We start from the raw sequence: 25,525 nt of genomic DNA, 5'->3' as shown, positions 1-25,525 counted from the left end.
AAAAAAGAAAAGGCAAAATATTGCACAGATGGTACAAGACCCAGGCCTCTTAAGATCAGCTCTTAAGTCCAAAGTCCAATCTATTCAGGCATGCAAATGGATATCCTGCTTTAAGATAAATTGTAATAAACTGTTCTCCTTAACCACTGAGTATAGGACCAGAAGTAATGGGCTTAAACTGCAACAAAGGAGATTTAGGTTGGACATTAGAAATAACTTCCTAACTGTAACAGTAATTAAGCACTGAAAGAAATTACCTAGGGAAGTTGTGCAATCTCCATCACTGGAGGTTTTCAAGAACAGGTTACACTAATGCCCCTCAGGAATGGTCTAGGTAATACTTCTAATACCCCCATTGTGGGGGACTGGACTAGATAACTGTAGTGAGGCAGAGTGGTCTCTCTTTGGACTTGAGACCGAGGGACCACTACCTCCTGATGGTACATGGAGCCAAACTCACCTCACCTCACCCCCTCGCTGGAAGTACCAAAGTATAGAGGAAGGGCCCTGCAGCTCAGTTGAGGTTGCACCAGAGGAGGAGGCGGATGTCTCTTATAGGGAGCTGAGCCTTCTATGGGACTCTGAACCAGCAGCTGAGCAGATAGTGCCCTACTGAGTGAAGAGACAAAGGACCCCCAGAAGTGGAAGCCAACCAGCTCAACATGGTGAGACAGAGCCCCAGCTTGACAGAGCAACTCCAACTAAGTGGTGTAGAAAGCAACTTGTGCTGCTGGAAAGCGAGGCAGCAGATTTCGGTTTACCCACCAATCCAGTGGTGGAACCCCCTGCCACTAACAAGATCCTGGGCTGGGACGCAGTGGAGTAGGGTGGGCCCAGGTTCTCCCTACCCCCTTTTCCATTTCCCCACATCTGGGGATAGGCAACACACTCACTCTAGGCCTGAAGGCCTGTGCCTTGATTGTTATTTGCCCCACCCAGGACTCTGTGGGCTTTAGACTGTTGATTGCTGTCTGCCTTAGCCAGCAGGCTCTAGGCTAAAGACTGCTTATTGCTCTACCCTGCCTGGGGGCCAGAACTCCAGACTGTTAAATGTTGTTTGCCACAGCCAGGAGGCTGCAAGCTGTAGACTGCTTGTTGCTTGGCCCCAGCCAACAGGGCCCGAGCCCACCTACTGTTGCCTGATGCAGTGAGATAAAGTGGTTTTCCTCCCAACTTGAGAGTGAGGGACTACTATAGTAACCTATCAAGATCCCTTCCAGTTCTACATTTCTATGATTCTATAAGATGGCTGTACTGAGAGTGGATACATTGAGGGCCAAGGGGGAAAATAAGAAAAAATGTAAAACCCCTTGAAACAGTTGGTATTTGTTATAAATCATGGCTATGCATCCATAGAATTATGATTTAGGTTTTATGAATTTTAGAATTCCAAGACCAACATTGTTAAGTTAAGCAAATGAAAATTCATAACATCCCAACACTTCAGTAGCACATCTGAAATTACAATAAAAGAGCTATAAAACATAATTGTAACCGGGGTGGTCTGTTCTCATTAAGGATGGTAGAGCCAAGGGGCTAGCCAACCCTTAGTTCATGGCATGGTCCTTTAAGGTTTGGGGAGTTCTGATGTATGCAAAGGCCTAGGAAGTGACAGAGGCAGATACTGGTAAAGAGGAAGTAGTCTTGGAAAATATTTAGTGTTTGAGGGAGAAATCCTGTTACTGTCCCTTTAGGGCCCAGGATTAGCACAGGATGGGGCAAGGCTCCCCTCTCTCCCAGTCAACTGTGACGAGCCCTGAGAAGGAGGGCAAGATATATGTGGGAAACTGAGCCAGCATGGGGAGAAGCTAGCTGAGATCTGTTGCTGGCCTGAAGTACAACCCAGCTCCTGGAGAAGACCTGGAGACTCCTGAAAGTCAGGGTGGAATCCTACCTGAACCCTTATACACACCCCATAAGGGCTTGGACTTCAAGGGCTAAAGAGGGGCTAAAGTTTGTACTCTAAAAGAGTTAACAAATCATATACCCCACAAAAGGGGTATCTGTTTGAGGTGCTCAGGTCTGAATAAATGATTGAAAGAACCAAGAGGGAGTAGAGGACAACACATTTCCTGGGCCACAAGAAGGTGTGCTTGATGGTGGCATCCTACAACAACAGTACTTTATGAAAAACACTAATTCACCAAGATGAGGAGCCACCAAGTTCTGTAGCATCGTTCTTGTTGTTTCTGTAATAGATGTTGTTGAATTACTAATTGTTACCGTGAAGGAGTTTTTTGCTGAAGTGCATCCCCATGCCAGTCCAGAAAATCAACAATATGAAAACCAAGTACTCTAAAACAATGGATATTTTAAAGCATTTCTTCTTTTTTGGTAAGACTGCTATGACAACAGTGTGTTCAGGCTGACAAAGTATTGCTATAATTCTGCAACACAAGACATTGATTACTGATATTCTGTAGTGCTTTTCTGAAGTTCTGGGGTTCACTGAAAAGTCCTAGGGTAGTCTGAAATGGTAGTTCTTGGACTTATCCTAATTGTTAAATTATCACAGTAAGTATTACTGGTGGCTGTTAGTGATTTTCTTAGATTTAGTGGCAGAGTTACTGCTTTAAAATCCAAAGGGCATCTGTTCAAATACCACCAGAGTTCAAATTCTTTCCACACTGATAAGGCACAGGTGACTGATTCAGTTTGACTGGTCTGATTCTGTGTTGTTGCATAGTAAGCTATAATTAAATATTGGTAGGTACATTTTTGCAGCATTCTGTGAATTTTAATTTTGTTTTCCATGAGTATTTGAGTGTGGAAGCTTAAAAATTATGTATGTATCAATTATGTACATATGTATGTAGCCCGGTGAGCTAGTTTGCCTTTGCATTATATTCTGCTTTGCATTATATTCAGCAGTAATGCAAGAAACCTACAGGCCTGTATCCTGTAATATGTTAGCTTCAGCAAGTTAGCATAAGGCTTGAGGCCTATGAACTTTGAACAGATAAACTTTGCACAGATAAATGGCCCAACAGAAAACCCCAAGTATTTGGGGAGCTGAAAATAGAGTTTAAGGGGAAGTTCTGACCACAGCTACATGAGTAACAAACTGGCAACAAACTGATGTACATACCAGGTACATGAGATACATACATCTAAGGCTAGCTTGCTTGCTTGCCTAAATATCTTTTTTTATAAATTTATTATTTTCTTATGGGTTTGATTATTTGTTTTATTATAATAGGTTTATAGGTTTATATTAGAATATATTTTGGCTGTAACACAAGGGACCCGTTGCCACATCCTGTATGTTGAGGTAAGGCAAAATTAGCATACATATGTTTGGGAGCTTTCACCTGGATAGATAGTGATGAGCTAAAGCATAAGGTCCATATATGGCTGCAACCTTTAACATAGAGGATGCATTAAAGCAGGTTGGCATAGGGGCTTTACCCTTTTAATACCCTTTTAAACTGAACAGATACACCACAACTTAGAGATTGCAAAGAACCAAAATAACCAGTTAGGACAGAAATAACAAATGTGATACCTGACCACAAAAGAGCCCTGGTAATGAATGGACATATATGATAATAAGTTGAGATCACTGACCTATAGGAAAAAGACACTCCAACATTAGTAAGGTGAGGAAATACAAATAAGGAAACAGAGGAAAAATCCCCTACTGAATATGCATCAAACATAGCGGCATCAGTGTATTATAAAAGTGGCATCACAGCCTGGGAGCAGTAGGAGAGTTAGATGTAGTCCTTGGGAGGTACCAGAATGATGGTCATTGGTGATGATGGGGAAGGTGATGGTGATGAGGAAGATAATGGCTAACACTTCAGGTTGTTCTACAGGGGATGATGTGATTATATGGATATGTAGATGTACATTCTGTAGTATCTCAATTTACCTTACGGAATTGGGGTGTTTGTGACTATGCTAAATGTATTAATAAACTATATTTGTAAATATAAAATAGTTCCTATTTTGTGAGTGTTGCAACTGTGCACATTGGGGTTCCCAACTATATAATAATTTGAATAATACTGGACCTGATTGTGGGACAAGAACATGTGGACCATCAGAGTGATAACTGGGGATTCTTAAATAATCAATATAATTAATACATAATCTAAAGATTGAGCACCAGATATTTAAATTTAAGTCAAATTCAGTTACAAGAATGGTAAAAAGGAAACATTAGAGAAGGGTAAACACAAGTGAAGCAAATTTGTTCAAATTTTTGAACATATTTTTTTCTTAATATTAGCTTAGTTCTGAAGAATAATACAGCTTGGACAGTGCCAGTGAAAGCTTCCTTAACCCTGAACAAAAAGGTAGTTCATCTTTGTTTTCTCTGCTGAAACTGGCAACAAAGATGCCAGTTGTGATGGTGATTTTTGTAATGTGGATACCTGTCAACTAGGAAGAGGACTGAGACTTCCAACTCTTTTCACAAAAGCCACCAAAAAGCCATCAGATAGTGGTAACTTTGGTTCACTTCCAGCTTGGACAGCTTTTAATGAATGACACAGAACTGACTGATCTAAACAACTAGTATCTAGAGACAATCCAATCCCCTCTATTTATCTGCATCTATTGAAAAATGTGACTCATTATAACAGTGTATTGGAACTGCTATTTACTAGGCCAAATCTGAAAGATCAAAATACCCTGCCTGTTCTCATAGAGATTGGGTCTTTTCTTTTATCAGACAGTCTAATGACAAAAAGCAACACAAAACTTCTCAAAAGCCAAAGCATCATTAATTAGTATAGTGTGTGAAAAGCTTTCTCAGTGAGCATCAGGTATTCAGGGGCAGAGTGACTTTGTGTTTTTTCTTTCCTTTGTTAGTTTTGTTTTTAAAAAACTAAGTACTGTTTGTGAAAGAAACTGGATTGACAGTTTCGGCATTTTGGGATGTATACGTAGGAGCATTGCCAGCAGATCGAGGGACGTGATCATTCCCCTCTATTCAGCATTGGTAAGGCCTCATCTGGAGTACTGTGTCCAGTTTTGGGCCCCACACAACAAGAAGAATGTGGAAAAATTGGAAAGAGTCCAGTGAAGGGAAACAAAAATAATTAGGGGACTGGAGCACATGACTTATGAGGAGAGGCTGAGGGAACTGGGATTATTTAGTCTGCAGAAGAGAAGAATGAGGGGGGATTTGGTAGCTGCTTTCAACTACCTGAAAAGAGGTTCCAAATAGGATGGATCTAGACTGTTCTCCGTGGTAGCAGATGACAGAACAAGGAGTAATGGTCTCAAGTTGCAGTGGGGGAGGTTTATGTTGGATATTTGGAAAAACTTTTTCACTAGGAAGGTTGTGAAGCACTGGAATGTGTTACCTAGGGAGGTGGTGGAATCTCCTTCCTTAGTGGTTTTTAAGGTCTGGCTTGACAAAGCTCTGGCTGGGATGATTTAGTTGGGCATTGGTCCTGCTTTGAGCAGGGGGTTGGACTAGATGACCTCCTGAGGTCCCTCCCAACCCTGATATTCTATGATTCTATGACAGCCCTGGAGTAATGTGTGCCTTTTTAAAAGAACTCTGAGAAACTGAGATGAGCAATTCTAGCTAAGGGCCTATGCTGTAGTAATGGCAATTATATTTTGATGTGAGAACAAGCAGAGGGCTGAATGATCAGGTCCACGCTGGCCAATTTGCACTAATTATACAGCACATAGCAGTCTAGGCCAATCACTCTCCTTACTCAATGTAAGTGTGGAGGAGCTGGAAGCTCCACTATGCCCAGGCCTCCACTGGTATAATAGGGGCCATCTGTCCCACAGAGTCCACTCTCAGACCCTTGCCGCTTAGCCTTGTGCGAGTTGAGCAGAGATGATGAGACAAACTGGCAGCATCACAAAATGGAAGTAGCTGGCAGATCTGAGCACTGCTCTTGGCCATGGTCATAATCCAATGGTATAATTATGTATTTAATTTTAAAATATCACAAGTGACTTGTGCCCAAGATGTTCTCAGAGTAATTGTGAAGTTTAGAGTTTATGGGGACAATGATTCTTCAGGTTGAGGAATCCAAATACATGCAAGCAAAAACAGGACAAAAATTCAAAATGAGAACATTTAAAATGTTCCTTTTGAAGCATCTAGTAAATATTTCACTAAACAGACAACATGAACATTCAATTCTTGTGTAAAATTGTAGTGCTAGTAATGATAGGCAATAAATCCACTGAAGTATGAACACAGAGGATTTTAACTTCAAATGCCAATTCAGCTTTGGCTCTGCTGCTGTTGTCAACAGGTCCATTATATTTGTTTTGTTGTATTCTTACACTATGTGTGATATACTTTTTCTTCTTTTTAGTTATCTTTTTCTGTATTATTGCCATGAACCCATTTTTTTCTTCTTCGAATCCATTATCCTTTCCCTACATTCTTGTTTTTTCCTTCTCTTCCATGCACTCTTATTCACCACCCTTCCACGTCTATACACATTCACTATGAAGCTAACCCTCGTCTTCATTGTGAACATAAGGGAAATAACACTTAAGGGTGTGTATTGTATTCAGTCATGTAGAGAGAATAATATTTCCACCATAATCACCAGTGTCCCAATTTGAAAGCATCATTTTTGTATCTTAACATGAAAGATATAGCAGGGAGAATTGGAGAATCAGTTATATAAAGAGCTCTGGAATATTGTGGTTCTTCAGTCCAAGTAAAATTCAAACAGTACCTTATAGGCAAATTAACAGAACACACTAGATTTACTGGCTCACCCTTGCAGGAGTTTAATACCCAGAAAATGTTACTGTGACAAAATTCCTGCTCTACCTTGGTGGCTCTTGCGCTTATTGGCGGATTTGCTCAACTTGGAGCTTCACGGCAGCCCTCAGCTTGGCCGTTTTTCTGAACCCACAGTCCAGGTCGACTCCTCCTGTGTCTGACCAGGAGTTGGGAGGATTTTGGGGAAACCTGGGCTCGCCCTCTACTCCAGGTTGCAGCCCAGGGCCCTGTGGAATGCAGCTGTCTAGAGTGCCTCCTGGAACAGCTGTGCGACAGCTACAACTCCCTGGGCTACTTTCCCCATGGTCTCCTCCCAACACCTTCTTTATCCTCATCATAGGGCCTTCCTCCTGGTGTGTGATAATGCTTGTACACCTCAGTCCTCCAACAGTCCACGTTCTCACTCTCAGCTCCTAGTGCCTCTTGCTCCCAGCTCCTCACACGCACACCAGAAACTGAAGTGAGCGCCTTTTTAAAACCCAGGTGCCCTGATTAGCCTGCCTTAATTGATTCTAGCAGCTTCTTGATTGGCTGCAAGTGTTCTAATCAGCCTGTCTTAATTGTCTCCAGAAGGTTCCTGATTGTTCTGGAACCTTCCCTGTTACCTTATCCAGGGAAAAGGGACCTACTTAGCCTGGGGCTAATATATCTGCCTTCTATTACTTTCCTATAGCCATCTGGCCCGACTCTGTCACAGTTACTAATTAATAATTACTATTGAGAACCAGCTAACTGCTGTCTTAATTCTTTTCCCAGAGTTTGTTCCCCACATCAGTTACAGATTCATGTGAATTCTCTTATATCAAGTACATAATTATTAATATTAGAGAACAAGAGAAGATTTGATAATTTATTTTATTAACTAATAGTAAATGTGATCATTAGTATAGGAATATATTTCATTTCAATGTTTGAATATTCCACACTTCAGTTACCCAATATTCAATTTGTTTAACATCCGTAAGTTGCCAACTGAGACTGTCTGCCATGCAAAATATAATCTTTTTTTACTTACCTGGTGCACTCATTTCACTTTCCACTCTGGCTTGTCTATTTTATTCATGTGTTGCATCTTTTCAAAACCCTAGACTATAGGTACTCTTGTTTGTACAATACCTAGCAGACTGGGTCCCTGGTCCTAATTAGAGCCCTTAAATACTACTCTAATAAAATAATAATTCAGTTTCAATAAGCTATGTGGGCAATATTTTCAAAAGTGACTGATAATGTGGTGTTGGTGCCTCAATTTTTGGCTGCCCATCGTGAGACACCTTTAAAGGGAACTAAGTTTTTAGAGGGTTGGTGGTTAGTACTTTCTGAACATCAGGCTCCATTAAAGTGTCTCAGTCTGGGTACCCAAAATCACTAATCATTTTTGAAAATCTTGAGTTGCTAGGACTGCTTCACAGGCAGACATTTAAACAATACGTGAATCTCTTATGCTTGTTGTGACGGAGTCTCCTTTTCATGGGTAAACTCAGTTCTACAAGTTTACAAAGAATATTGTTCAAATATCAGACTTAGCTCTCATAGGTTTTCCTAGACCTGTGAAACTTTCATGACACATTAATCGGTGATGAATAACTAAACATTATAATGTTTCTTGCTTCAACATTATATGTTTCTAGTATAGGTGTCTGTCTGACTTATGGATAAACATGAGTCCTTTCTCGTGGTTTCTGCAATCTTCATCTTGCCCACAAATTCACCTTGTTCCCTTGGATACTGCATTCTGGCTGTTCTTCACTATCTGAGAGAGGCAGGCAGGGGTATAATATAGAACAGCCTCCAGATGTAGAACCAGCCTGAAAATGGGGAAGCCAGAAGCCACTGATTTGCAGCCTCCTAACTCTGTTGTGCCCAGCAATTACTGCATGTAGCACACAGTGTAGACCATTATACGCATTCACTCTAAGTTACTTGTAAATAGCATTGGTTTAATTTGGGGTGGGGGGGCTGAATTTCTACTACAGTTTCCTCTTTCTCGTTCTGCGCTTACTTACATTTTACTGTGGGCCTACATACTCCTTTGATACTTTTGCTTTCTCCATTAGGACTAGAATCACTTCTATGAAGCTACTCCTGTTTATGCTACTGGAGGATCTGGCCCTTAATTGTTAGCTTGTCAACCCTAATGTCAGCCCTAAGAGGCATCCACAAAATACATCTATACTCTTAAATTCATATGCATAACTTAAGGCTTTAGTAGCTCAGTAACCACAAGTTATGATAATCTTCTATTTTGGAAACCTTAGTGTGCAGGACAAATTGCAAGTTAGAACCAGAAAGAAAACTAAACAGAATTACACCAAACAAAGAAATAAAAACAAATGCAAAAAACAGCCTCTTTTGGGTTACTCTGAGTTTTATACTACTCAGTCCATGAAAAACTACTAGCTATTCATACCAGTCCTTCCAAAATTTTCCATTAATTCTCCTGATTTAAATAACTTTCAGTGTGCAAACAAGTCAACCTTAATTGCACTCAAAACATATCTCCCTTAACAGTCCAAATTTATGAAGTGTCGTAGCTGTGTTGGTCCCAGGATATTAGAAAGAAGGTGGGTGAGGCAATATCTTTTATTAGTCCAATATTTTATTATTTATTGGACCAATAAAAGATATTATCTCACCCATCTTGTCTCTCTGAGCAGTCCAAGCCCAGTTCTTGAAACAAAAGTTCATTCAAGAATCCCGCATGCATCAGGTTCTTCTTAACATGACCCCAGTTACATGATTTTAGTTTTTTTTTCCCCAAAGTTTAGCGTTCATTGGTCCTAAATCTGTAACAGTCAGTTTCAGAGATAGGCAAACTCACTTGGTCTGATTGGTATAACAGGGCTTTTTGTCCTAGACAATACTGGAAAAAACACAAGACACTGGGAATATGGTTTAACTAGGCTGTAACTTTATTAAGTAGCTTATCTGGGAACTATCCACCAATTACTCATCCAGTACAGGTCATCCTTTCTTTGTAATCCATGCTATTTGGTGGGGCCTGCCATCAACCCCCTGATCCTCACGCTACACCTGGTCCCTGTGCTATTTCAGTGCAGCATATTAGCCTCCTTTGGGTGCAGTGGATCCACTAAGCTTAGGCTGCACTTTCTCTCCAACCCATCAGCCACAGAGCCCATCTCCTCCCCTTCTCAAGACACAAGGAGGGGTGGGGATTTACAGTGCTTAAAGGGCCAGAATTTTTCTTTCCCCTGCTGGTCTACACGCACCTCTAAAGCTCTGGAGGGTTGTGGGGAGCATTTGCAAAAGATATCCATCCCAATTTTGCAGGCTGAAGAGGTTTGGATAGGTTTCTGATGAAAAACATTCAAATATTCAGATTCTTGGTCAAACCAAATCAGCTTGAAATCTTTTGATATTTGCCTGCCCCTAATCTTAAATTTGTTTTTTGTATAGATCTTGTTTTCCCTTCCATTTATTTATTTTTACAGAATTTTGTCTATCTGTGTTGGAAAAAAAGGTGTTTTTGAACTGGGTTCTTCTCCTGATAAACATTAAGGACTGTCTTCAGAAGAAAATATGTCCAGTTTCCTATCAGATGCCTGTGTGAGATCAAACAAGTCCCCAAATACTGTTTTGTTTTTCCTGTTTTGGTTTGGTTTGGGTTTTTTTGTGGCTTTAGTGACCCTGCACATGCTTATATAATGAGGAAGCCAGAAAGAGCTTTCAATGATTTTAACACTAAGAAGGTGGACAAAACGAGTCACAGATATGTTGGAGAACAGTTTTTCTATTAGGCTTCTTAAAGGTGTAGTAGAGTTCATTTAAAATAATACAAAATACTGCCTTTTAAGAATTTATTCTGCATAGAGTCACCATTTACCTTAGACCACTAGTTCACTAAGAACAAACTTCCTGCAACAGAAAAGATTTCTGATGAGTGAACGTTGCAAATTAGCAGTTTTCTGAGGTAGATTTGTTGATTTCCTCAGTTATATGTACTCCATCCTCCATTTATTATAAGCAAATAATCTCTTATTTGCCATTTCCATTTATGAATGGCAGTTTTATGAGCTGGAGTTCTTATTTTAACTTTGAGGATTGGAACCAAGTGGTGTGAATTTATTTGTAATATATATTAATTTTGTAACATAATTTATTAAATAATGTTTATTTTAGGCTTTGTACACTTTTATATAAAAACATTTAGAAGAGATTTTCAACCAGGGGTCTGTGCATGTGACAACTGCATAGTTACAAAAACTAGAAACAGACTGTGTTCTTTAACATCTGATGACTCTGATGATTGATAGGAAAGGAAGTGGGGGACAACAGAGATACCACAGTTGATACAACCTGATATACATGTGAGTAATCGCACTGGATGAGCAGTAATGCCCAACAGATCACACAAATGGAAAAGCTAAAGATGAGGAGTTCTGGCCCAGATTAGTTTTTGTTTCTATGTTATCCTTATCAGGTATCACTATAATATCTTGGTGTCCAAAGGCTTTTTATGAGAGCAGTTTGCTGGCCTAAATGAAGTAAGTTTGTGGGCTCAGCCCAGTTCCTAGTGTATGTGTATTGGCATCATAAAAATTACATCCTAGTGAGAACTAATTGACACCCAAGAAGGCAAACTGGGTAGAAAGGCCAAAGAATTAATGGGTTTGGATAATGAATTATTCCTTCATCCCTAGAGGTGCTATCTAATCAGGAGAAAGTCACAATTATAGGGCAGGGTAGGCAAGTGTGTTTATGCTGTACCTGGTTGTGACTAAACACAGGGGTATAGTCTTCAGGCTTGCAATCCAGCATATATCACCAGAATATTTTAAAAAGTGTAAACAAAATTAAATAGCCTTTACCCAGAGATGACAAAGCCCTGGCTGGGATGATTTTGTTGGGGTAGGTCCTGCTTTGAGCAGGGGGTTTGGACTAGACGACCTCCTGAGGTCTCTTCCAACCCTAATCTTCTATGATTCTATGATTTTATGATTAACTGATGTTAACACGTTGGAAATGAGAACTTACTGTGTCAAATATTAGAAAGACGAGCTGAGTGAGGTAATATCTTTTTGTTGGACTATATGTAAAGTATTAACATGCAGGATTCAATCCATCCCTGCTGTCTCCCCATCCAATACAATGGATTTGCTCATGTCTGTTCTTTCTATACTTACATCATTCACTTTGATCACAAATAGAGAATGTACGTGGCATATGTATTTCCCCCAACACCCTAAATTCAGTAAGTCCAAACTCTCAATGATTTCAGTGTGTTGACCTTACCTCACACATCATTCCCTGCCTTCATCTGTCCACCTGTGGGGAAGGAGGAAAAGCAGTGGCTCTGTAGAGCCTGCTTCCCCTCTTGCATCATGAAGCGTTGCCTTATGTCTCTTTACACCCTTGCATGGGCACAGAAACAAGCCTGTAGTTTGGCTCTTTATTTAGGCTATTGCCAGATTATTTGTTCTACAGATTAGGCAGAAAGCAGTGATACTAGGAGACCTATTCACTTTGCAGTGTATGTGTCCTAATTTTATATTATATTTATATCAAATAGACACACACACATAAATACAATAAAATCATAAATACACATATGGATATATACATGCACACATACACAGGACTGTGTGCATGTGTGTACCTATGTGTGTGTTTATAATTAGATGTGGCTTTTGAGCTGTGAATTTTATACACTCATAGATGTAAAGGCATCAAAAGTTGTGTGTACATATATATATGCATCTCTGTGAATGGTATATGTGTACAAGTGAAATATAATGGTCAAAATTATGTAAAGTAGCTAATATTAAATGTTATCCCGGAATGAAGATGGGCAGACGATCCTATAAAATATTTCATATTTGTCTTTTTTTAAATATACATAAGCAAGACTAATGTATAAGTCTGCAGTATATAAGCTCTATACATTGAGTTTTAAGAAAGCATAATGCAGGGAAAATGTTGATGTTATGTTATAAATATTGATTCACCTGTTACTCAGGCAAGATTATTTCAGTCATTGCTGTTCATTCAACAGTATCATAAAAAAATGAACACATGAGTTTTAGATTGGGACAAGAACTCCACGTTTTCTCTTCTTGTTTCACCTGCAGCATGAGTTTCTTGGGATTTGACAGTTTATTATGACAAGACAGGATATGTGGGGGATGTAAACTATTCATAAAAGAGTTAATGTAAATATTGTGGCAGGAAATATTAAAACTAACTGAACTTGATTTAACTTTTTCAGGAAAGAACGGTAACAATTAGAAGACAAACTGTAGGAGGATTTGGATTAAGTATAAAGGTAGTATGCTTTTTTTGTTCGTTTTATTTTTCCACAGGTTGCACAAAACATGTTTTTGTCTTCTAGTTAATGTATTTTAATGAAGGCAAATTGTATTTCACAGTACATGAAACAATAGCACAAACAATTTCTAAAAGGGTTAGTTAAAATATTTATTTACTGTCACAATAGGCAATCAGTGGAAACATTGCCTGGTGGAATGGAATGGATGGAGGTCACATCCCCTTAAGATTGAGGATGGGGGTCTCTCTAATAAGATTTTACATGAAAATGAAACAGGGTATGCAACTGCACCAGACTGTTCAAAAATACTCTAATTCAAGTGCTTGTTAATGAATGCTAAATTACAGTGGCAGCCACAGGGAACCGCTAATGAGTTCATCATCAATTCTGTTACAAATAATATCACATTAATTCACTTTTAGTCATTAATAAGATGGGAAGTGTTATTGTTTCTTCATATTGTTTATTTTGCTGTAGATGAGATAACAGCAGCAATTTATCGAGCAACTTTATTTTCTTCATTCCTTAGGAAGATTTAAGGGACATTAAAGGTCTGTGTGGGCTCTTTCTAAAAAGAGAGGGAAAGAGTTAATCATTTTGAATACCTTACTTCAACCTTGAATCACAGTGTAGGTAATATGTCATTAATTTTATCTTTATTCTAAACACAGCACTCTTCAGCTTTAAGATAGCAGTGGAGAAAATCAAATATACTATGTATGAGTGCAAAAGAGCCTTAAGTTATGCATATGAATTTAAGAGTATAGACTTATTTTGTGCATGTCTCTTAGGGCTGACATTATGTCCCAGAGAAAGAGAGGAATGTGCCCTTCTTTGTATTGTCATTGATAATAAAATTGCTGAATAGAAATATTAGTTCTTAAAATGTGTCTTGATGCTTTGCTTTTATCTTATTGACCCCGAAGGACCCCCCCACCCCCACATGGAAAACTAATTGCTATTTTGGGCCCAAAACTGCTTAAGAACTAAGTCAATGGCAAGCAAGTTGTTCTCCTGAAATGTTATTATGTGTTGTTGTTTACTCAATAATCATAAAGTACGGCATGTCATTGTCAGGTTACTAATAGGGATGAGTGAAATTGTGTTGCTAGTATAAGAAAAAAAACAGTACATGGGCCTAGAAGTCAGGATTTTTGAGATTTGGAAGGTCAACTTTGTATGAAAACTCACGAAAACAGGTTTTTTTTTTTAAGTATACAGTACTATGAAGTCACTTGTAGAATGCAAAATTTGGGGGTGGATAGGTTGCAATAATCTTATTATTTAAGTAAAAGGCAAATAGTAACAAATAAAATAACATTACTGAACATAAGTGAAAGAGTCCTTGGGAAGTATGTTATCTCCACTGAAATATGTACATTGCTCTCAAGGAGTTTTCCTGGAGAGTACACGACCATTATAAACTACTAAATGAAAAAGTTCTACTTTAGAAAATCTGGAAAGTTTTGATCTCTAAGCTTGTAAGCTCTTTTGGGCAGGGACCATATTGTTGTTGTGTTTGTAAAGTGCTTAGACCCAGTGTGTCCCAAGCCCCTGATTAAGGCCTCAGATTGCTAGTGCAATACAAATAATAAATAATAATCATATGCCAAGGGAGTTGGAACAAATTGTAGTAAAGTTGCTGAATCATGCATTTATAATACAAGAAATTTTTTTTTTTCAGATTATATAACATATTATGTTTTATTTGCATCACACAGAGAATGTCAATCAGAATTGACTCTAATACAGGGGTGGGCAAACTTTTTGGCCTGAAGGCAACATCTGGGCGGGGAAGTTGCATGCAGGGCCATGAATGTAGGGCTGGGGCAGGGGCGTTGGGTGTCGGGAGGGAGTGTGGGGTGCAGGGAGGGGTGTGGGGTGCAGGAGGGGGCTCAGGGCAGGGGGTTGGGGTGCAGGAGTAGTGCGGCAGGGGGCTCAGGGCAGGGGATTGGGGCACTTACCTTGGAGCAGCTCTGGGGTGGCAGCGGTACTCAACTGGGCTAAGGCATGCTCCCTTCCAGCCCTAGCCCCGCACCACTCCCGGAAGTGGCCAGCACCATGTCCCTTTGGCCCCTGGCGTGGGAGGGGGGCACAGGGCTCTGCACGCTGCCCTCGCCTGTGGGTACCTCCCTGAAGCTCCCATTGGCCACAGATTGCCATTCCCAGCCAATGGGAGCTGTGGGGGGCAGTGCCTACTGGCGAGGGCACCGCATGGAGCCGTCTGCCCCCCCCCCCCCCCCCCCGGGGCCACAGGGACGTGGTGCCAGCCACTTCTGGGAGTGGTGAGGGGCCTGCAGTGACACGGGGGTGGCAATCCCACAGACCGGATCCAAACCCCTGACAGGCCCGATACAGCCCGTGTGCCGCAGTTTGCCCACCCCTGCTTTAATAGCTGCTAGCTGATGGTCCATAATTTCAGACTAGAAATAGGACCTGTATTTTTAAGATAGGGACATTAACCGCTGGAACAATTTACAAAGGAATATAGTGGATTCTTCTTCACTTGAAGTCTTTAGATAAAGATTGTGTGGCTGTGTGTTTAAAAAGCTTTTGCTCAACCACAAGAGATGGTCTTGATGCAGAAACTCCAAGGCTGAAGTCTGTATTATGCGGGATATCAGAGTAAGTGACCAAAATGGTCCCTTCTGACTTTAAAATCTGTGAACTGCAGCCCTATTATATAACGTAGTTTATAAACATATAGGAAGACAGAGAGTCATAAGATTCTTAGTTTAAGGAGACAAGGGATGTAGAGAGGGTTGGGATAGGGATACAGTCAAACATTATATGCACACATAGCGAGATAATATATATTTTATCTATGTTTGATAATGAATCAAATATCTCCAGGACTATACCAAAATGTTTCTCAACTTGATCTGGAATATTGGTATTCCATACAAAGGTTGCTATCTATCTAGTTATTCTTCTTCCTGGTGGTGGACAATAGTGTTTTTCCATGACTCCCACACTTTTATTAGCCAACAGGTGAGAGTAGGTAGGATTCTTAACTCTTTTTTTTTTAAATGTGTGCTTTAGTTCTTCCTGAAATACAGATAGAAATATTGACAACATATCCAAAAATCTTCTATTCGGACCCAACTAAAAGTAAGAAACTTTGGAAATCGTATGAGATCATGTTCTATCCTATGATTTCCAGGCCTATCCTTGAGCCTTGGACAGCTACTGACCATTCGTGTTTCCCTTCATCTGTGGTACAACACAAAGATCCTTCTAACCACATTGATTCATAGATTTTAATATTTTAAGGCCAATAGGAACAAGAATGATTATCTCGTCTATGGGAATAACACAGCCCACAGAATATCAATCAATAATTTCTTCATCGAGCCCATAACTTCTGTTTGAAGTATAGTATATCTTTTAGAATGATGGTTAGTCTTAAATTTAAGACTTCAGGTGATGGAGAATCCACCACATCCCTAAATAAGTTGTTTCAAGGTTAATTACCGTAATGGTAAAGAATTTTCACCTTATTTCTAATCTGAAATTGTCTAGCTTCAACTGCCAACCACTGGATTTCATTATACTTTTTGCTGCCAATTTTTTTTAAAGCGCTATATACTATGAAAAATCTTTTCTCCGTATCCGTAATGGTAGAGCATGACCAACTCATCTCTGAATCTTCTCTTGGATAAACTAAATGGAGCTTCTTAAGTCTTTCACTATATGGCATATTTTCCTGGCCTCCAGACAGACCTTTTTCTTATGAGCAAAGGGAAGATAGGTTATAATCCCCTTGGAATGCAGTGCTCCTTGCCTAGCTGTTGGTTAGTAGTCTTTGGGGAAAATCTCCCCCATTGCATTACCACTGGTGCAGCTCCATCAACAATTGCAATAGAGGGAGAATTAGTTTAGCTCAATGGGGGACTGCATGAATGACTAAGTACTTCTCAGTGTAATAGCATAAGAATGAAGATATTTTTTCATATTTATATTGTCTACTTCTGCAGTTTTGACATCACTTTGAGATCAATTGCTTTATGTGCGACTAAAGGAAAGCTGATGTGTTTCTTTGCAGGAATGCAGACCCAATTTCTCCTTAGACCTGATCATGATGTCAGTGAAGTCAACAGCAAAACTTGAATTGACTTCACTTGGAGTAGAACTGGGCTCCTTATGTAGTCTCTGAGGTCAATTATGTGAAACAAACTTCAGTCAGTAGTTCAGATGGATTTATTGTCTAAAACTTCTAAATCTCCTTCCGAACACCCATTAATAAATAATTGTGATAAAGGATGAGCCCGGAGTGAGATTTAGAGATTGATGAATGAACTGTAGTAGTTCAGTCATGTTTTCATATCTTACTGAGAAGATTAAATTGCATAGATTCGGAGAGATATGTTGTGAGGTGTATAACTTTTGAAAGAACATTGTGCTTCTCAATAATCTGACAGAGTGTAGCATTATCACTGAAGAAGGCAATAAAATTGATAGTTCATTAAAGACATTAAGCCTTACAGTTATAATATTACTCCTGGCTCTCAGAGACCTGTACAATGTTCTTTCCTCCCTTGTTTTGATTATTCTTTTTTACCAAATATTCTGCATAAGAAGGCAGCTGAGTATGAGTTTGTTAACTTAAGGAGGTGTTTGGGGAAGAAAATGCACATCACAACAGACTAGAGACCAGTTATTAGAATGATTTTGTGGGTTCAATTGTGCCTGGCTCCAGGCCAGTGGCACTAGATTGCACAAAGCTAGCAGAGCTTTGTTCCAGTCAGAAGATCCAGCCTCGTGTTTCACAGAGCAGGGAGAGAAGTTCATGCTGAACCTTGTCAAAGAGCATATTAAGAGCCATGCTCCTCACTGCTCTGAGGCATTATGCCCCAGGCATAATAACCCCAGTAGCTTCCATGGGTTGTTACTTACAAGTAGAATTTAAACCTATATGTTTGTGTTGATCTACTAGGGAAGTTTTGGGGAGAATCAGGGTCAGTATTGCAACAGCGTCTAGCAAGATGCCACATGGAACATCTGCAGATTTCCAAAATCACTTACAGTATAATCTGATGCACAATATTATATATGAGAGGCTGGCCATTTCCCGTCTCCTTTGAGATTCTTGTCTCTCATACTATGGGGCTATACCTCCTTTGACTAACCTTTAGGCTGGTGTCCTCTGATGCCTGTGCCATGACTAGGACACAGAGAGGGATGTTAATTGTTAAAGGTTGGGATAAAATTTGTTGAAGCAAGTGGGTGTAACTGTTGCCTTCGTTGAAAATCATAGAAACAGGTTTATGAATAATATCAGTCTGGAGGTATTTGAATAGGTGTATATGCGGGGAGACAGCAGAGAAGCATACAGAAACAGATAGAGAAGGAATCTGCAGACAACCTAGACAAGCATTGTGTGTGGCTCTGGGAGAAGCCGAGAGAGGTTCTGGGTCAGGTACAGGCTGAAAGAGGCTTATAAGAATGAGCAAGGAAACTGTCTCCTGTTGTTTGATTCCTCCTATGTTCAGGGAAACAGCACTTTGTAAATAAATCAATCAAAATTGCATCAGAGAAATACCTAACTCCATCACCAATTTCTCCTTCTAGTTGGAACAACTTACAAGGCCTAACATGTTTGGCCTGCTGCTCAGGCCAAAAGGAGTAATATTATTTTACTCTCTGAAGTATTGCTTTATGCTCCTTTAAGCACCTATTTATATAGTGTTAAACAAACAAGTTGTAGGATACTGCAAGGCCAGGTCTGGCTGGTCCAGAGGCAGCCTCCCTCCTCCCTGTGGACCAGTGCTTGAGGGAGGCAGGCAGGCAGGTCAGGCTGCTGTGAAGGGGGAACTGATGAAATATCTGTGGCAAAGGAAAACCAAAGTCCTAAGCACTGTGCCTCAGCCCTAAGATGCACTGGGCGCAAGGGCGTGACTGATTTTCTGTGTACTGGTTTTGTCGAGGTTCCTTCCCCACTCTGAACTCTAGGGTACAGATGTGGGGACCTGCATGAAAAAACCCCTAAGCTTATTCTCCCCAGCTTAGGTTAAAACTTCCCCAAGGTACAAACTATTTTACCTTTTGCCCTAGACGTTATTGCTGCCACCAAGCGTCTAACAAATATATAACAGGGAAAGAGCCCGCTTGGAAATGTCTTTCCCTCCAAAATCCTCCCAAACCCTACACCCCCTTTCCTGGGGAAGGCTTGATAAAAATCCTCACCAATTTGCACAGGGGAACACAGACCCAAACCCTTGGATCTTAAGAACAACGAAAAAGCAATCAGGTTCTTAAAATAAGAATTTTAATTGAAGAAAAAGTAAAAGAATCACCTCTGTAAAATCAGGATGGTAAATACCTTACAGGGTAATCAGATTCAAAACATAGAGAATCCCTCTAGGCAAAACCTTAAGTTACAAAAAGACACAAAAACAGGAATATACATTCCATTCAGCACAACTTATTTTATCAGCCATTTAAACAAAACTGAATCTAAAAACTGAATTTAAACAAAACTGAATCTTTACAGGACTTCTGACCTGCATTCCTGCTCTGGTCCCAGCAAAAGCAACACAGACAGAGAGAATCCTTTGTGTCCCCCCCCCGCAACTTTGAAAGTATCTTGTCTCCTCATTGGTCATTTTGGTCAGGTGCCAGTGAGGTTATCCTAGCTTCTTAACCCTTTACAGGTGAAAGGGTTTTTCCTCTGGCCAGGAGGGATTTAAATGTGTTTACCCTTCCCTTTATATTTATGACACGTGTAAAGGAGGAATATGGGCCGGGGGAGTTGCAAAGGCATTGGTAGTGAGTGATTTTTGTTTTGAGGCTGTGGAGAAAATTATGTGTGCATGTAAGTGGCGGTATTTGAATGTGAGACCTGTAAAGTTAGCTGACTTGAGCTGGGTTTTCTTAGCCAAAGAAAGCTCTATTACTTTTGTTGATGATGATGATGATGGATGAGAAAAACCTCAAAGGATATTTAAAACATAAAGGTGTACATTTATTTAACAGTTTTGAACAGTTCAACTGAATCCCTGAACATATGTGAAATCAAGGGGTGGGGGTTAGGTTCTCTATTTACTTATTGAACAATCATAGAATCATAGAATCATAGAATATCAGGGTTGGAAGGGACCCCAGAAGGTCATCTAGTCCAACCCCCTGCTCGAAGCAGGACCAAGTCCCAGTTAAATCATCCCAGCCAGGGCTTTGTCAAGCCTGACCTTAAAAACCTCTAAGGAAGGAGATTCTACCACCTCCCTAGGTAACGCATTCCAGTGTTTCACCACCCTCTTAGTGAAAAAGTTTTTCCTAATATCCAATCTAAACCTCCCCCATTGCAACTTGAGACCATTACTCCTCGTTCTGTCATCTGCTACCATTGAGAACAGTCTAGAGCCATCCTCTTTGGAACCCCCTTTCAGGTAGCTGAAAGCAGCTATCAAATCCCCCCTCATTCTTCTCTTCTGCAGACTAAACAATCCCAGCTCCCTCAGCCTCTCCTCATAAGTCATGTGCTCTAGACCCCTAATCATTTTTGTTGCCCTTTGCTGGACTCTCTCCAATTTATCCACATCCTTCTTGTAGTGTGGGGCCCAAAACTGGACACAATACTCCAGATGAGGCCTCACCAGTGTCGAATAGAGGGGGACGATCACGTCCCTCGATCTGCTCGCTATGCCCCTACTTATACATCCCAAAATGCCATTGGCCTTCTTGGCAACAAGGGCACACTGCTGACTCATATCCAGCTTCTCGTCCACTGTCACCCCTAGGTCCTTTTCCGCAGAACTGCTGCCTAGCCATTCGGTCCCTAGTCTGTAGCGGTGCATTGGATTCTTCCGTCCTAAGTGCAGGACCCTGCACTTATCCTTATTGAACCTCATCAGATTTCTTTTGGCCCAATCCTCCAATTTGTCTAGGTCCTTCTGTATCCTATCCCTCCCCTCCAGCGTATCTACCACTCCTCCCAGTTTAGTATCATCCACAAATTTGCTGAGAGTGCAATCCACACCATCCTCCAGATCATTTATGAAGATATTGAAAAAAACCGGCCCCAGGACCGACCCCTGGGGCACTCCACTTGACACCGGCTGCCAACTAGACATGGAGCCATTGATCACTACCCGTTGAGCCCGACAATCTAGCCAGCTTTCTACCCACCTTATAGTGCATTCATCCAGCCCATACTTCCTTAACTTGCTGACAAGAATACTGTGGGAGACCGTGTCAAAAGCTTTGCTAAAGTCAAGAAACAATACATCCACTGCTTTCCCTTCATCCACAGAACCAGTAATCTCATCATAAAAGGTGATTAGATTAGTCAGGCATGACCTTCCCTTGGTGAATCAGCTCACACATATGGCAGTTTATGCATTGTGCGTACCTGTAGCAGCTTCCCCCATTCACTGGCAGTAGAAAGCATGGGGATTCCCTCTTTGCATCCAGTTGCTAGGGGATGTCTATGGGTTCCCTAGCTTACAGTCAAAGCCTGAAGAAATATTTGTGTTCTCAACCACTGCCAGAAGCCTTAACCCTCTTCTACTGCTCCAAGAAAATTTCAGGCCACTTCCCATCATTGTCACAATGACGCATTTGCATTTTTGAGAATGGAGATGATAGTGTCTCTTACCTGGCAGCTCCTACTCTTGTCTTCACCTCCAAGGAAGCTACAGATATGAAGAGAGACCATCTGGCTATTCTGGGAGATGGAAGTCAACAAGACCCAAGAGGGCTTGGAAGAGGAGAGGGACACAGTAAAAATTGTTCAAGGGACATTGCCCCAAATAAGTTGGGTAACTACGAGGAAGGGCCAGTGGACTTAGAATGCAACATCTGGTTCTCATTTCCATGCTTAGGCCACTGGACCATGTTATTCACATAAGAGATCAAAGTAACTGCTCAGTAGAGCAGACCACTCATCTACAGGCATACGTAGCATCCCTAGGCCATCAAGAGTCGCCCAGATGGTAATGCTGTGTCCTATAGCTGTGAATTAGTCTGGGGTGATCCTCAAACCTGAGGGACCCAATGCAGTGGGTGTCATGGGTCCCTTGGTGTTGTTGAGGGCAAAGTGATGACAAAGTCTTTAGGCAAAAATGACAGTGACAAACTGTCAGTTTTAGTGATTTGAGTTGCTATCGGTATTAATCAGATTTACGTTTTTAGGGTGACCTCCACAAAGAAAAGAGCAAGAAAGTTATGATTAGCCTTGACCTTTGTAGAAAACTTCCAAAATTGGCCAGGGTAGGACCTGCAGTTTTGGGGTTGGAAGCCCCCAAATTTCATCTCTGCCTACACTTGCCTACTCTTCGTTCCTTTACTCTCTCTCTTTTTTTTATTTTACCTTTATTTTTAATGTTAGTCATAGCACCATACAGGTCTACAAACCCAACAGGAAACACTGAGTGAAACAGTAAAGCTGAATGCTTCTTTATACTAGATGGTCCAATTTGTTTTCTTTAGTGAATACCTGCTGCTCCATTACACAGAGCCCCCTTTTTTGTTCCTTGTACTTATTCTACTGCGGGCTTACTTTTTGTGTGCAGTGACAGACATAAAAAAACAAAATCTGGTGTCCAAACCTCTTGCTTTTTTGCCTTTTGTTTGTCTGTTTCTTGCCAGCATGAAAATAAAAATTATCACAGCATGGTTGCCATTACAGCATTATGCCCATTTCCCCTTGTATAACATGGATTTGATATACTAATTTGTAGAAAATTTTGAGAAACCTACAGTGATTTTTATTTTACCTTTATAGACTATGGTCTATCATGCAGCTAACAACCTGCTCAACTGATTTTCTGTAAGGCAATAAGTAACTGATTGCCATCCTATTAGAAAAACAGAAAGAAAGCTATTACACACAGGCAGTGCATTTTATTTGTGTCTGGAAAATGCACAAGATGCATTTGGGGTTATAAACATATTTATGAATTAAAATAATTTCAGTGAGATATAATTGTTTTCTAATTCTAGGGTGGAGCAGAACATAATATTCCAGTGGTCATTTCCAAAATTTCCAAAGAACAAAGAGGTAGGTGCCTAATAACAGGTGCAGTTTTATGGCTTCAACCCATTACTTAAAGCAATGGAGTCTTAATTTTGGGGGGGGGGGGGGGGGGCGGGTAGTGTTGACTGTTTTGAGATATCATACTGCAAATTGTTCATAACTCTGCTTTGATGTGTCATTTGTGTATGTGTGACATAATGAACTTTCTCTAAATTAAGGTTGCCCAGTAAAGTGCAGAATGGGGGCCAATTTTTTATGAGTGAAGATATCTTTTCACAATGAAAACATGCAAAAAAATCATACTTCTGCCATTTCTCCTAATATGAAAATGATCTTTTTTTTATTTTGCTAAAAGATGATGATCCAGATTGTGGTTCTTTTTGCATCCCTTATCCCTCTGGAACGGATACCCACACTGTGGGCAGTGGCATGGGGTTGGGGAAATAGCCTACACAGAGCTGTTGTTGGTTTCCCTGTGCTGGTTGGCTTGGGAGTGGGCAGTCAGGGATGGGAAAGGGCAGAGCCTTAATTCTGTCCCCTGCAAAACTGGCAGGCACCATAGGCAGCACCATGTTTGGTGCTGACACAAATTTTGCATAGAAAAGCTGTCACTGGTTCAGGACTTGATGTTGGCCACCCTGGATCTTGGAGAGGTGTAATTTTGTGGTTAAATTCCATTTTTTGAGGGAAAAAGAGACAATGTTCTCTGCTACACTGTTTTTTTTTTTCATAAAGTAGCAGTGGTGCAAAGCTGGTGGAGTGAGTCCCACAGAGACAGATTAGTTGGTGGAGGGCAGATGATGTGATCAAAAATATATGATAAAGTAATTGATAATTGTGTGTGTGTGTATATGTTGTTTGTTTGTATCTTATATACATTTATGTGTGTGGGGGGAGGGGGAGATTTATAAATAATAATATGGTGTTAGGCTACCTACACCTATCTATTAAAATATGTATCCTACACATATCTATTAAAATGTCATCAACCACAACTGGGAAAATACAATACTCTGGATTTAAGTTTAACCTAGTATGTTAAGGAGGAAAACATTTCCTATTCTTTTTCAACTAAGGTTTCTTGAACTGCATTTGCAATATAAGCCTAAACATATACAGTGTTAGTGGTGTGGCAACTTGAATATTTTTTAAGCCTTAGGAAACTAGCTAATTTCCAGGGTATCTTTCCTAGGGAATATCTGTTCTTACCAAGGTGTCCACTTGGGGGTGCCCTGCCCTGGATGGGTGATGTGGGGCTGAGTTGGGGTTCTAGTGTGGAGGAAAACCTTTTTCATCCACCTGAAACCCATGACTCTTATGCTTTGCAAACCTTGTCCATCCCTGCAGTTCCTTTCCAATCCCTTTCCAAGGCCAATGAACAGGAAGATAATGGTGGGTCTCATCAAGTGCTGCAGAGGCCAGACAAGATCCAAAGTGACACTGAGAGAGGAACTCTGGGGGAAAAAAAACAGGTTTAGTGCATGAGGCCACTAGCCCATGTGTTTTCAGGAAGGAAAGACCCTCATTTTCTTTGAAGAAAAGGTGATTCTATTGGTAGAATTAAACATCTGAGATACTGAAAATTAGGGACATGGCTATTGTTTAAAACTTTTCAGTTAAGCTTTAAGCCCCATGGCCTGGATCCACAAAAGGGAGAATTGCAAGGCCTATCTTTTAGACACATAGAAGAACCACAGCAATACAACTGTCATCCACAAAGCCTGAGTTAGAAACCTAGGCTCTCTATACAATGAATGGGGCAGATGCCTAAGAGTGTGATCCACAAAAGCCAGCAGGGAACTACCTAAGCTAGCCAATGTGAGATGCTAAGGAAATGGGTGTGTCGTAAACCCTGCCCCTCTCATGGAGATAGGTACCTAAGTCCAGGTTGCAGAAGGATGACTATCTTTGCATGTGATTTACCACCAGGAACCTTTCTGCTGAAGTCAGAGGCCTTAGGCTTCTTAGTCATTTCTTGTGAGAATGAATTAGACGCCTGTCTCACTGCACACCAAATGACCAGAGGAGGATACACCACCCGCCATCTAATTTTTAGCCAAGTGGTTGGAGCTCTCACCTGAGATATGGGTGTCTCAGGTTCAATTCCTCTTTCTGGTTGGTGGGGTGGGGCGGAGAAAGGAGTTGAATAGGGGCAAGCCTGGCTTATAGCACTGGTATTCTAGTCAGTCAGGTAAAAACTACAGTATCTTTATTGATTCTGCCCTTCCCCATTTTGAAAGGAAAAGGACAGAACAATAAATCATCAAGAGACATCCCAGAGGTTGTCAGCATTAATAATCTCACTCTCAAATCCTAGACAATAACTGGCCCTACCTCCTTACTGGCTTTGTCCTTTCCTTTATCCTATTTATAATTCTATCCTGTTGCCTTAATGGGCTAACCCGCTGCAGCTGCTGCAGTCATTCGTGGTCCTTGATAACACAAACTGGTTCCCAGGTGTGTGTATTTGGGTTACAATCACTCAGACCTATAAACTAAACTCAGAAGGAAAAGAGAGAACAAAACCCAGGCAGCTTCTTAAGGTATG

At 40.6% G+C, this 25,525-nt stretch overlaps 1 protein-coding gene across 2 annotated transcripts in view; it reads left to right on the top strand.

The window, feature by feature from the left end:
* SNTG1 (syntrophin gamma 1) overlaps positions 1 to 25,525 on the top strand; it is a 533,703-nt gene that overhangs the window by 291,433 nt on the left and 216,745 nt on the right. For both annotated transcript variants that reach the window (XM_043539635.1, XM_043539634.1), the window contains exons 4-5: positions 12,942 to 12,998; positions 22,944 to 23,001. In XM_043539635.1, the coding sequence (XP_043395570.1) occupies positions 12,942 to 12,998; positions 22,944 to 23,001 (115 nt within the window). The remainder of the gene's footprint in view (positions 1 to 12,941; positions 12,999 to 22,943; positions 23,002 to 25,525) is intronic.

The sequence above is a fragment of the Chelonia mydas genome, chromosome 2 (genome assembly GCF_015237465.2).
Source record: "Chelonia mydas isolate rCheMyd1 chromosome 2, rCheMyd1.pri.v2, whole genome shotgun sequence".
NCBI classification, from domain to species: Eukaryota; Metazoa; Chordata; order Testudines; family Cheloniidae; genus Chelonia; species Chelonia mydas.
The sequence above is the reverse complement of the archived record's forward strand: the minus strand, read 5'-3'. Positions and strand labels throughout refer to the sequence as shown.